The following is a 14,393-nucleotide window of genomic DNA, read 5'->3' as shown; positions in this document are numbered from 1 at the left end:
CTAGTTTTTATATTTTTACTAGAGATAGGGTTTCACCATGTGGCCAGGCTGGTCTTGAACTCCTGACCTCAAGTGTTCTGCCTGCCTTGGCCTCCCAAAGTGCTGGGATTAACAGGCATGTGCCACTGCACCCAGCCAACCTTTCACCTTTTGATTTCATTCCTAAATGATGCCTGAATCCCTTATTTCATTAAGGATTGTAAAATGGTGGTTTTTCTTACTCATTTACTCTTTTCACGTTAGTTGGAATTCTTCTGTACTGTGGGACTCTGTAGTTGGACTCTTTTCCACTAATATCAAGTATAGGGCTATTTGATCATTTGCATAGCCAAGGCAGGATCAATGTGTAATTCTTGTAATTGTGAATTTTGAGAATAAGGAATTGATGCTCTAGTTACTTTTAGTATTTCATGTTTGATGCTATTTCAAATGAAATGTTTCCTTGATTTTATTTTTGAGTTGTTCATTGCTAATATGTAGAAATATAATTGAATTTTGTACATTGATCTTGCAACCTTGGTAAGTGCTTGAGTTTTAGTAGTTTCTTTTTTTTTTTCCTTCCAGCTTTTTAGTTCAGGGGTACATGTGCAGGATGTGCAGGTTTGTTACATAGGTAAAGGTGTCTTTTACCATGGTGGTTTGCTGCACAGATCATCCCATCACCTAGATATTAAGCCCAGCGTCTATTAGCTATTCTTCCTGATGCTCTCCCCCTCCTCCTACACCCTATTTTTTCTTTTCTGTTTATTTTTTTTAGAGACAAAGTCTCACTCTATTGCCCAGGCTAGAGTGCAGTGGCACCATCATAGCTCACCGAAGCCTTTGAACTCCTGGGAACAAGTGATCTTCCCACCTCAGCCTCCCCAATAGCTGGGACTGAGGCAGAAATTTAAAAATAAATATGCATTCATTCACTCCAAGAAAATAACAGGCAATGCAAGGGTTAAAAAGAAAAGAACAAGTTTTCCTCTGCCTAGCAAGTTCACTTCAAGGACAGTTAAAAGGTAACGCTGTTTGAGAAGCCAAGGCCAAAAGAATGGACTCCAGACACCCCCTCTTCCAGAGCAAGGTTGAAGGAAAAAAAAAAAGAGAGAAAGACAAATTCCTTTACTGTTATTCACTTCCCTGGCTTCTTAAGCATAACTGTTTTACAAATGTCTGTATTTAGCCAGTTCTTATTTTTCTTTCAATGCAGTTACAAGGCCACCAGCTATGCAAGGCCACAAGTTATGCTATGCTATAGATTATGTGACCTGTCACGATTAACTGCTTTTGTTTCACTTTTGTAAGTCTGTTTGTAAAAACCCCACTCCGTCTTTGTTTAATGCTCAGCTTTTTGGATGTGAATCCACTGAGCTGGTGCGTACATAAAATAAACAATCCTCCCGTTCTCCGTATCAGCCTTTCCAGTCCTTAATTTCCCGCAACAGGACTACAGGCTCACATCACCACATCTAGCTAATTTCTATTTTTTTTTTTGTAGAAATGGAGTCTTTTTGTGTTGCCTGGGCTGGTCCTGAACTCCTGGCCTCAAGTGATATTCCCACCTTGGCCTCCCAAAGTGTTGGGATTACAGGCATGAGCCACCACACCTGGCTGAGTTTTAGTAGTTTTTAAAAAATAGATTTTTTAGTGTTTTCTACATAAAAGATCATGTCATCGGAGATTAAAGATAGTTTTGCTTCTTCCTTTCCAATCTAGGTGCCTTTAATTTCCTTTCTTTTCTTTTCTTTTTTATTTATTAATTTTTTTTGAGACATGGTCTCCCTCTGTTGCTCAGGTTGGAGTGCAGTGGCATGATCATGGCTCACGGCAGCCTCGACCTCCTGGGTCAGGCAGTTCTTCCACATCAGCCTCCTGAGGCTGGGACTACAGGCGCATTCCCAGCTTTTTTTTTTTTTTTTTTTTTTTTTTTTTTTTGAGTCTCACTGTGTTGCCCAGGCTGGAGTGCAGTGGCACAGTCTCAGCTCACTGCAATCTCCAGCTCCCAGGTTCAAGTGATTCTTCTGCCTCAGCCTCCCGAGTACTGGGATTACAGGCATGCACCACCACGCCCAGCTAATTTTTGTATTTTTGGTAGAGACAGGTTTTCACCATGTTGACCAGGCTAGTCTGGAACTTCTGACCTCAAGTCATCTGCCCGCCTTGGCCTACCAAAGTAGTGGGATTACAGGCATGAGCCACCATGCCTGGCCCCCAGCTAGTTTTTTTTTTTTTTTTTTTTTTTGAGACAGAGTCTCTCTCCGTCACCCAGGCTGGAGTGCAGTGGCCGGATCTCAGCTCACTACAAGCTCCGCCTCCCGGGTTTGCACCATTCTCCTGCCTCAGCCTCCCGAGTAGCTGGGACTACAGGCGCCCGCCACCTCGCCCGGCTAGTTTTTTGTATTTTTTAGTAGAGACGGGGTTTCACCGTGTTAGCCGGGATGGTCTCGATCTCCTGACCTTGTGATTCACCCGCCTCGGCCTCCCAAAGTGCTGGGATTACAGGCTTGAGCCACTGCGCCCAGCCCCCAGCTAGGTTTTTAAAAAATTTTTACAGAGACAGGGTCTTGCCATGTTGCCCAGGCTGGTTTCACACTCCTGAGCTCAAGCAGTCTTCCTGTCTCAGTCTTCCGGATAGGCATGAGCCACTGCACCTGGCCTTAACTTCTTTTTTTTTTTGGAGAAAGCTCACTGCAGCCTCTGCCTCCTGGGTTCAAGAGATTCTCTTGCCTCATCCTCCCAAGAAGCTGGAATTACACACGTGAGCCACCACACCTGGATAATTTTGTATTTTTAGTAGAGACAGGGTTTCAGCATGTTGGCCAGGCTGGTCTTGAACTCCTGACCTCAGGTAATCCGCCCATCTTGGCCTCTCAAAGTGCTGAGATTATAGGCGTGAGCCATCGCACCTGGCCTAATTTCTTTTTCTGGCTAGAACCTTCAGTACAATGTTGAATAGAAGTGGTGAGGCCCGGTGCAGTGACTCACACCTGTAATCCCAATGCTTTGGGAGGCTGAGGCAGGCAGATCATCTGAGGTCAGGAGTTCGAGACCAGCCTGGCCAACATGGTGAAACCCTGTCTCTACTAAAAATACAAAATTATCCAGATGTGGTAGCTCATGCCTGTAATCCCAGCTACTCAGGTGGCTGAGGCATGAGAATCACTTAAACCCAGGAGGCGGAGGTTGCAGTGAGCCAAGATCATACCACTGCACTCTGACCTGGGCGATAGAGCAAGACTCTGTTTAAAAAAAAAAAAAAAAAAAAAAAAAAAAGTGGTGAGAGTATGCATCCTTGTCTTTTTCCTAGTCTTAGGGGAAAAGCATTTATTCTTTCATGATTAATTTTTTGTTTTTTTAAGACAAAGTCTTACTCTGTTGCCCAGGCTGGAGTGCGGTGATGTGATCTTGGCTCACTGCAACCTCTGCCTCCTGGGTTCAAGCAATTGTCCTGCCTCAGTCTCCTGAGTAGTGGGGATTATAGGCACCCGCCACCATGGCTGGCTAATTTTTTTTTTTTTAGTAGAGGTGGGGTTTCATCATGTTGGTCAGGCTGGTCTCGAACTTCTGACGTGAAATGATCCACCTGCCTCAGCCTCCCACAGTGCTGGGATTATAGGTGTGAGCCACCGTGCCTGGTCTTTCATGATTAAATTTGATGTTAACTGTAGTTTTTTTCATAGATGCCCTTTATCAGATGAAGGAATTTACCTTCTCTTCCTAGTTTGTTGAGAATTTTTATTATGAATGGGTTTGGATCTTGTTAAGTACCTTTGTGTGTCTATTGAGATGATCTTGTTTTTGTACTGTATGCTACTAATGTTACTGCTAACAGTTGGTTTTTGGATATAAAACTAACTTTGTATTTCTAGGGTAAATCCCATTTAGTCAGGGTGTATAGTCCTATTTATATGGTGCTAGACTTGGTTTTGTCATAATTTGTTAAGAATTTTTACAACTCGCTGGATGTGGTGGCTCATGCCTGTAATCTCAGCACTTTGGGAGGCCAAGGCAGGAGGATTGCTTGGGCCTAGGAGTTCTAGACCAGCCTGGGCAGCATAGGGAGACCTGTCCTCTACAAAAAAATCAATCAGTGAGAGAGAGGGAGGGAGGGAAGGAAGGAAGGATGAGAGAAAGGGAGAGAGAGAGGAGGAGGGCAGGAGAGTGGAAAGGGAGGAGGAAAAGGAGTCTATATGTTCATGAGGGATATTGGTCTGTAATGTTTTCTTGTGATATTTTTAGCTTTTTTATCAGGGTAATTATAGTGGCCTCCCTAGTTCAAGCGATTCTCATGCCACAGTTTCGCGAGTAGCTGGCACTACAGGCATCCACCACCATGTCTTGTTAATTTTTGCACATTTTTTAGTAGAGATGGGGTTTTGCCTTGTTAGGCTGGTCTTGAACTCTTGGCCTCCAGTGATCCACCTGCCTTGGCCTCCCAAAGTGCTGGGATTATAGGCGTGAGCCACCGTGCCTGGCCTGGTGGTTATTTTCGGAGCTTCTCATGCCGTATTTATGCTTTTGACATGACCCATTTGTGTTGCTATAGCCTCTTTGCTTTATAACACAACAACAGTTCCCAGGCTTACCTTAGACTTGGAATCAGCTATTCCTCCATGGAGTCCTGGTTCCTTATAGTTGAACCACAGTCTGGGTGCCATGTGCCCGTTGCTGTTAGGTTGTCATTGTTGGCAGGGCGCAGTGGTTTATGTCTGTAATCTCGGTACTTTGGGAGGCTGAGGTGAGCATATCACTTTAGCCCATCAGTTCAAGACCAGCCTGGGCAACTCGGTGAAGCCCTGTTTCTACAAAAAAAATACAAAAATTACCTGGGTGTGGTGGCATGCACCTGTAATCCCAGCTACTTGGGGGGCTGAGGCATGAGGATCGCTTGAACCTAGGAGGTGGAGACTGCAGTGAGCCAAGATACACCACTGCACTCCAGCCTGGGAAACAAAGCGAGACTGCATCTCTAAAGAAAAAAAGAAGGTTGTTACTGTTTCTAGAACTTTTTGGTGGAAAGAACTAGAGAAGACATATTTTTGAAAATAAAATAATTGGTTCATATTGATAATTCCAATTTAAATTTTCACATTAAACAATTTTCAGGGAATTTTTTTGTACTTTATATTTTTTTCTCTTACACTGAAAATCTTGGTTCCTAACATTAATGCAATATTGTTTCAAAATGATAATACCAATATTATCAATTTGTCTACAGAATGAAGTTTAAGACTCTTGGAGCTGTATTTTTCTTAGAATAATACTATGTTTAAATACCTTTTAAATCATTGTTTTAATATATCGCCAGCCTGATATATAGATTTGCTTCAGTTTCTTTTTGAAGTCTTTTTAATATGTAGAGTCAAAGCTAGATGCATTCAAAAAGCCTTGATTATAGGTGTGTCACTTTACCATGTTCCCTCCCTCCTCCTCTTATAGATATAACCACTTTTTATTTCCTATTTGGTTTACTTTTCCAATGGTTCTTTTTGCATATACAAGCAAATGCAGGTTATTTTTCGTATTTCCCTCCCTTTTCATCCATACATTTTTTAAGTTGAGATATAGTTCACATACCATAAGATTCATCTCAAAAAAGTGTGCAGTCCGGCCGGGCATGGTGACTCATGCTTGTAATCCCAGCACTTTGGGAGGCTGAGGCGGGTGAATCACCTGAGGTCAGGAGTTCAAAACCAGCCTGGCCAACATGGTGAAATCCTATCTCTACTAAAAATACAAAAAGTAGCTGAGTGTGGTGGTGTGTGCCTGTAATCCCAACTACGCACAAGGCGGAGGCACAAGAATCAACTTGAACCCGGGAGGCGGAGGTTGCAGTGAACTAAGATCATGCCACTGCACTCCAGCCCGGGTGACAGAGTGAGACTCTGTCTAAAATATAAAAAGAAGACAAGTGTGCAGCTAAGTGATTTTTAGTAGTAATGTAATTATCCCTTGTTATCTGTGGTGTATAGGTTCCAGGACCCCAGCAGATATCAAAATCCACAAATAACCCAAGTCTCTTAACATAAAATGGCATGGTATTTGCATATAACCTACACATATCCTCCCATATGCTTTAAATCATCTCTAGATTACTGATGGTACCTAATACAACGTAAATGCTATGTGAATAGTTATGCCATATTGGTTTTTTATTTGTATTTTTTATTACTATATTGTTATTTTTTATTTATTTATTTTTTTAGATGGAGTCTTGCTCTTGCCCAGGCCGGAGTGCAGTGGCCCATGATCTCGGCTCAATGAAACCTCCACCTCCTGGGTTCAAGTGATTTTCCTGCCTCAGCCTCCCAAGTAGCTGGGATTACAGGCACGTGCCTGGCTAATTTTTGTATTTTTAGTAGAGACAGGGTTTCACCATGTTGGCCAGGTCTTGAACTCCTGACCTCAAGTGATCTACCTGCCTTGGCCTCCCAAAGTACTAGGATTACAGGCATGAGCCACCACACCTGGCCTGTTATTTTTTATTTTTATTTTTTCTGAATTTTTTTTATCTGCTTGGTTCAATCAGTGGATGTGTATGGCCAACTATATATTCATATATTCATAGTTTTATAGTTTTCTCTACTGTCCAACTCCACAACATTTCATCATCCCAAAAAGGATCCCCATATCCAGGAGATGATTAAAAAAAGAAAAAGAATTCCCATTATTAGTATCATTGCCCATTTCTCTCTTCCTCCAGCCCCTGGCAACCATTAATCTGCTTTCTGTCTCTGGATTGATTTGCCTGTTCTGGACATTTCATGACTTTTTTTTTTTTTTTTTTTTTTTGAGACGGAGTCTTGCTGTCTCCCAGGCTGGAGTGCAGTGGTGCGATCTTGGCACACTGCAAGCTCCACCTCCCAAGTTCACGCCATTCTCCTGCGTCAGCCTCCCAAATAGCTGGGGACTACAGGCGCCAGCCACCATGCCCAGCTAATTTTTTGTATTTTTAGTAGAGATGGGGTTTCACCGTGTCAGCCAGGATGGTCTCGATCTCCTGACCTCGTGATCCCCCGACCTTGGCCTCCCAAAGTGCTGGGATTACAGGAGTGAGCCACCGCGCCTGGCCTTTTTTTTTTTTTTTTTTTTGACGGAGTCTCGCTCCGTGGCTCAGGCTGGAGTGCCGTGGCATGATCTTGGCTCACTGCAACTTCCACCTCCTGGGTTCCAGCAATTCTCCTGCCTCAACCTCCGAAGCAGCTGGGATTACATGCGTCCGCCACCACGCCTAGCTAATTTTTGTAGAGATGCGGTTTCACCATGTAGGCCGGGCTGGTCTTGACCTCCTGACCTCAAGTAATCTGCCTGTGCGGCCTCCCAAAGTGCTGGGATTACATGTGTGAACCACTGCGCCTGGCCAAAATAAATTAATTTATTTTATTTATTTTAGATTCAGGGGGTACATGTGCAGGTTTGTTACAAGGGTATATTGCATTTGGGCTACTAATGATCCTGTTGACCAAGCAGTGAACATAATACCCAATAGGTAGTTTTTCAGCCCTTGCCCCATAGCTGCTTTTGGAATCCCCAGTGTTTATTGTTCCCATCTTTGTGTCCATAAGTACCCAGTGTTTAGCTCCCACTTACAACTGAGAACATGTGGTGTTTGATTTTCTGTTTCTATGTTAATTTGCTTAGGATAATGGCCTCCAGCTGCATCCATGTTGCTGCAGAGGACATGATTTTATTCTTTTTTATGGCTGCACAGTATTCCATGGTGTGTATGTGCCACATTTTCCTTATCTAATCTACCACTGATGGGCACCTGGGTTGATTCCATGTCTTTGCTGTTGTGAATAGTGCTGCAGTGAACATGTGAGGGCAGGTGTCTTTTTAGTAGAGCAGTTTATTTCCCTTTGGGTAGATAGTAATGGGATTGCTGGTTCAAATGGTGACTCAGTTTTTAGTTTTAAGGTTTGTAATATTCTACCCTGTTTCTATTGTATAGCTTTTTTTTTTTTTTTTTTTTTTGCTATGCAGGACTATTGCAGTATCTATAGCTTTTTAGTCAGTCTCTGTGATGAATATTTACGTTGTTTCCAGTATTTAGCCATTTAAAATAATGTTGCAGTGATGAATAACCTTGTGCATAGAGTATTTCACATTTTGCCACTATAATTTTGGGATATATTCCTAGAAGTGGGATTCCAAGGTCAAAGGGCAAGTGCATCTACAGTTTTTCTAGATGTGGTCAGATTCCCCCAAAGAGGTTTTTGTATTTTGCATTCCCAGCAAAATACAATCAGCAATGAAGATTGCTGTACCATGTGTTTATCAATTGTGAATTTGTTCCTAGCATTTAGAAATTGGGAGATTCTACTTAAAAATCCTTATTTAAAAAAAAAATCAGAACCTGGCTGTGCTAGGCCTTAATCTACCTATGGCAACAGCTGGCTAGAGCTGAATAATAGCTGCCCCTTTTCTAGGTACTCTCTAGGTTACTGTGGCCTCCACTGGGCAATTTTACTTTCGCTACCTATCAGTCCCCTATAGACAGGAGTTTTTGACCTCTGCTCTAAGTATGGTTGTCTGGGTAGGTAGAATGGAGACGGAGAGTCTGGGACTTGAAGACATAGAGGACAATTTAGATTATTATGTTAGAAGAGCCACCAGTGTGAATGTTGACCCTAAAGAGGGTGGCGGGGAATATGTCAAGGGGATATTAGGAACCCAGGATTGGAATCCTTGAGGAAAGCACATATCCTAGAGGTCCATGGACGACTATCTGAAAAAGAAGGCCTATTTTTTGTGGTTGCCATGGTCCTATACCAAAGAGGTTTTGTGAAGGCAGCATTACAGTGAGTCTGGAAAGGACCAGGGGCTGGGAGCAGGGAGTGTGCTAAAGCCCTCCTGGTGTACTCTTCCTGCCTTCCCCCATATGCTGAAGTTTGAGAGGCTGGGAAGGTGGGGAATGGGAAAAGGAGCTGCTGCTTATGTTGAGTTTAACATTCTTTGGGTTTCTCCATCTAGGTCTTGAGTTCATTCTCTTCCTGTCCTTTTGGCTTCCCTGTTTTTTTTTTTTTTTTTTGTTTTTTTTTTTTTTTTTTTTTTGAGACGGAGTCTCGCTCTGTCGCCCAGGCTGGAGTGCAGTGGCCGGATCTCAGCTCACTGCAAGCTCCGCCTCCCAGGTTTATGCCATTCTCCTGCCTCAGCCTCCCGAGTAGCTGGGACTACAGGCGCCCGCCACGTCGCCCGGCTAGTTTGGTTTTTTTTTTTTTTTTTTTTTTTGTATTTTTTAGTAGAGACGGGGTTTCACCGTGTTAGCCAGGATGGTCTCGATCTCCTGACCTCGTGATCCGCCCGTCTCGGCCTCCCAAAGTGCTGGGATTACAGGCTTGAGCCACCGCGCCCGGCCGTTGGCTTCCCTGTTTAACCTGGTCCCTGTTTCAGGAGAAAAGCCTCATCAGTGCCAAGTCTGTGGGAAGACCTTCTCTCAGAGTGGAAGCAGGAATGTGCATATGAGAAAGCATCACTTGCAGCTGGGAGCAGCTGGGAGTCAAGAGCAGGAGCAAACTGGTGAGGAGGGTGGGCAGAGTGGAGGGCTATACCTTCTAGGGTTCAAAGAGCCAAATCACTGTCTTGCCTGGTTATCTGGAAATTTTCTGATTCTGTTTTAGGTAGATAGACCTGGTCTCATTTGATGGGCTGATGGTTTCCAAACATAGCTGTACAGTAGAATCATCTGCAACCTTTTAAAATTTGTATACTTTTTGTTGCTTTTCCCCCCACCAATAAAACAAAGCAATCTGATAAATGAGATAATTTGCAAGATCCCAGAATCTGTAGTTTTAAAAGTTCCCCTAGTGATTTTGATGGTAACTAGTGCTGATCCATGAACCAGCATTTGAGTAACACAGTGATAAAAGATTTCTGCATGGCAAGAGTTTAAGCTTTTTTATTTTTTTAGATGGAGTCTCGCTCTGTCGCCCACGCTGGAGTGCAGTGGCGCCATCTCGACTCACTGCAACTTCTGCCTCCTGGGTTCAAGCAGTTCGCCTGCCTCAGCCTCCTGAGTAGCTGGGATTATAGGCAGGTGCCACTACACCTGGCTGATTTTTGCATTTTTGTAGAGATGGGTTTTCACCATGTTGGCCAGGCTGGAAGCGTATTTTACTTACCAGTCATGACTACCTTTTTGCCCTGTCTGAAATTTGATAACTCTTTTTAATTCTTATTCCTTTGCCATATCTTTCCTTAATTATTCCAAATATTCCTTTCTAAAGATCCACCTATCCTGTTTCATACGCTAATTCTTCAGATGCTGAACACAAGCAAGGATCATTATCTTCTAAGTCTTACTCTTTCCCTTCTAGGTTTATTCTTGTTTCTCGAAAGTAGGTGAAATAGGTGGCATCCCATCTATAGGTTAACTTCTAGTAATGAAAGAGAAGGCCAGCTTCCTGTTGAAAGAAAATGAGGACCAGGCACAGCCTTGATTGCTGTATGTCTCTCACAACCTATTCTCTGTGCAGCTGAGCCACTAATGGGCAGTAGTTTGCTTGAAGAGGCTTCAGTACCCGGTAAAAACCTGGTGTCTATGAATTCCCAGCCCAGCCTTGGTGGAGAGTCCTTGAACCTACCAAATACCAATTCTATCCTGGGAGTTGATGATGGTAAGATTTCCAACTCTGCTTTTTTTGGGAAAAATGGACTGCAACTAGGGGCTAAGGAACGGGGTGTCTCCACAATGTATGTTTAAATTTCATTTCTTATGAGTAGCTGTGGTATGAGTAACATTTGTGTTCTTTTTTTCTGGGGTGGATTAGTGAATCTGTTTAAAAAAAATTTTTTTTTCATTGAAGATAATATAATAAAAGAATAAAAAGAAAAAAATTCTTAAGAAAAAATTATTCATAATCCTAGCATCCTTAGCCCAACTATTTCTATCTTTCCTATTGCAGTTATGGAAGAACTTAACTTTTAAAACATTTAAACAGAACATAACCAGGTTTTACAGAGGAGATATAAAGCAATTTCTCCATACCTTCAAAAGCCATATCTTCTGGAGAAAAGAAAGGGCTCTCTAGGAAACACTTGCTCCTCTCTGGTATAGAAATTTCACCCAAGTTACACAGGCCAGGCCCTCTTCTCTGAAAAACTTAACAGGTGAGGTCAGCATGCATTTATTCAGTGCCTACTGTGTGCCTGGCACCATGGGAAAGACAAAAGTAGAAGATAGGAACCTTAAAATCCAGTTGAGAACTGAAAGCTTACATATATATGGGAAAGAACATTGAGAGATAAAAAATAGTATATAAGCCAACATTAAATTACGGTACAGCATAAAATAGTCATATAAGCTAGAAAACCCCTAGAAGAAACTTTTAATTTTTTGAGGGCTAAGTGGTATAACCATAAACTATTTCCAGAAGATTTTCATGGTGATCCCACTGATGAACATTTAAAAACTGTGAGGCCCTGTGTTTTTGTTACTCTCATCATATTCAGTTAGTGAGTGCTATTAGTACATTGGCGACTGCTTTAAGGGTGGCTTTGGTTCCCTTACCTGCTTGCCTAAGAGCTTTTGCCCGTTTCATACATAGTTTTAATTCAGTTAACAGTGCTAATGCCGTATTATTCTAAATTCTGTATTAAGATTTCTTGCCTTTCTATTCTCTTTTTATAATACTTTCCAAATTTACTGATAATGCTTATGAGACAGGATTAATTTGGAAGAAATAGAGGAATGTGGGAAATAGAGGAATAGAGTTTTAGAGTTGTTAATAAGAGGCTTAATGATCCAGATAGGTATATCTCTGGATTCACTTTTCATTGAAACATTTTTCTGTTGCTTCACAGAGGTGCTTGCTGAAGGATCCCCACGTTCCCTGTCTTCAGTGCCTGATGTGACACATCACCTGGTGACCATGCAGTCAGGGAGGCAATCATATGAAGTTTCTGTCTTAACTGCAGTAAATCCACAAGAGGTAAAGTGGTCTCTTGCCCTTTGTTTCTGTGGCAATTTGTGTGGGGAATGATTGAGAATTTAGGGGACCTGAAAAAGTCTCCAGTTTCCATTTCCTGGAAACTTTGACACAAATATTTTCCTTTAAATTAAGCATGAGTTCAGCTTGAAAGGAGCCTGAGGGTTAGGGTCTTAACGAATTGGAGATTGGTCTGTTACAGCTGGGACTCGCAGCTTTAAAGTTCTTTTATACACATTCCTCGTTGATATCTGTTCCTACTATTCTCTGCCACACTATAACATGAAGATACAGCTTTTATTTTATAAAGGCACACAGCAGGCACTGCATAAATGCATGTTGACCTCACCTGTTAAATTATTCAGAGAAGAGGGCCTGGCCTGTGTAAATTGGGTGAAATTTCTGTACCAGAGATGAGCGAGTATTTCCTAGAGAGCCCTTTCTTTTCTCCGGAAATAACATCCTGGAAAAAGTCCCTCAGCAAAAAAGATAGTAACAAAATCATTAAACGTAATTATTGCTCATTCTGCTATGGTCAAATGTCTGGGAGATACCAGGCTTAACCAAATGGGCATATACAAATTTGTTCACTTGCTTGCTAAGTGAGAACCATTATCTAAATCAGTGGTCTCCAACCTTTTTGGCACCAGGGACCGGTTTCATTTCACCTTAGATCATCAGGCATTAGATTCTGATAAGGAGTGCGCAACCTAGATCCCTCAAATACACAGTTCACAATAGGGTTTGTGCTTCTATGAGAATCTATTGCTGCTGCTGATGTGACAGGAGAGGTGGAGCTCAGGTGGTAATGCTTGCTCTCCTGCTGCTCACCTCCTGCTGTGCGGCCCAGTTCCTAACAGGGCATGGACCAGTAGTGGGTTTGACTCAGAAAACAGAATGCAAACTGGTCAGTCTTTTAGAATCTTGGGATATTTCACTGGTCTTGTGTCATGGGAGTGGATTACTTCATCACGAGCACATTTCATAGGCATAAACTTTTGTCAAAACCTATGTAGCTTGGATCCTTTCAGTATTACATTAGTTTTTATGGTGTTCTTCCATCTTTTCTCCCTTTTTTTTTTTTTTTTTTTTTTTGAGTCAGAGTCTTGCTCCGTTGTCCAGGCTGGAGTGCAGTGATGTGATCTCAGCTCACTGTAAGCTCCGCCTCCTGGGTTCACGCCATTCTCCTGCCTCAGCCTCCCGAGTAGCTGGGACTACAGGCGCCCGCCACGACGCCTGGCTAATTTTTTTGTATTTTTAGTAGAGACAGGGTTTCACCATGTTGGCCAGGATGGTCTCGATCTCTTGACCTCGTGATCTGCCCACCTCAGCCTCCCAAAGTGCTGGAATTACAGGCGTGAGCCACTGTGCCCAGCCTTCTTGCTTTTCATTATAACCTTTATACCACAGTAAGCTATTACATCATTTGAATGATTCTGCATCCTATATTGAATATTCTCCATTATTCTCTAGTATCTTTGGGGGTACCCAGGATTATAGGGTTCTGGGCATATATGTTAATGCTTTTCCCAGGACTTTTCTATTCATTGTCATGACCCATTTTCTTTGCTTGTATTTAAAGTTTTTGCTCTTGATATCATTGGTTCTTTCCTAAGTCACTTTTTCTGGTAACTGCTTTGGAATGAATCATACATGTCTCACAGAGTCTTCGTCTTTCTCCTCCATTTTTCTTGTCTTCATTTTTCTGTTTTAAAGCTTTTATTATGGAAATTTTCAGAATATAGTGAGAGACTAGTATGATAAACACACGTCAAAGTTAGGGCTGAGCGCGGCAGCTCACACCTATCTCCTAACTTTGACAACTGGTTTTTTTGTTTTGTTTTGTTTTGTTTTGTTTTTGAGATGGAGTCTCACTCTGTCGCCCAGGCTGGAGTGCAGTGGTGCGATCTCAGCTCACTGCAACCTCCGCCTCCAGGTTCAAGCAATTTTCCTGCCTCGGCCTCCTCAGTAGCTGGGATTACAGGTGCCCACTACCAAGCCCGGCTAATTTTTGTATTTTTATTAGAGACAGGGTTTTACCCTGTTGGCCAGGCTGGTCTTGAACTCCTGATCTCAAGTGATCCACCCGCCTCGACCTCCCAAAGAGCTGGGATTACAGGTGTGAGCCGCTGTGCTCGGCCCTAACTTCGACAGTTTTAATACTGTATCTGTTAGAGGCATGTACTGAAATACATACAGAAGAAATGACGTGCCTACAATTTGCTTTGAAATACTCCATCACAAACAGCAACAACAACAAAAGGAGGAAATAGATAAAACAAGAACAGTATAATGTTAATTGTGTCTTTGTTTTTTGAGACAGGGTCTCACACTGTCACCCAGGCTGGAGTACAATGGCACAATCACTGCTCACTGCGCCTTCAACCTCCCAGGCTTAGGTGATCCTCCTCCTTCAGCCTCTCGAGTAGTTGCGACCACAGGCACATGCTACCACACCCAGTTAATTTTTTTTGTATTTTT

The 14,393-nt window shown here is 42.5% G+C and overlaps 1 protein-coding gene across 5 annotated transcripts in view; it reads left to right on the top strand.

Moving 5' to 3' along the window:
• Nucleotides 1–14,393, top strand: part of ZNF410 (zinc finger protein 410) — a 48,133-nt gene that overhangs the window by 27,934 nt on the left and 5,806 nt on the right. For 4 of the 5 annotated variants that reach the window (XM_050798825.1, XM_050798823.1, XM_050798822.1 and 1 more), the window contains 3 exons: nucleotides 9,379–9,504; nucleotides 10,461–10,601; nucleotides 11,788–11,915. In XM_050798825.1, the coding sequence (XP_050654782.1) occupies nucleotides 9,379–9,504; nucleotides 10,461–10,601; nucleotides 11,788–11,915 (395 nt within the window). Of the gene's footprint in view, nucleotides 1–9,378; nucleotides 9,505–10,460; nucleotides 10,602–10,889; nucleotides 11,095–11,787; nucleotides 11,916–14,393 lie in introns of those variants that run through there. The other variant, XR_007727551.1, reaches the window with a different exon arrangement.

This window comes from Macaca thibetana, chromosome 7, assembly GCF_024542745.1.
Source record: "Macaca thibetana thibetana isolate TM-01 chromosome 7, ASM2454274v1, whole genome shotgun sequence".
NCBI lineage: Eukaryota > Metazoa > Chordata > Mammalia > Primates > Cercopithecidae > Macaca > Macaca thibetana.
This window is presented reverse-complemented; position numbering and strand designations above follow the sequence as displayed.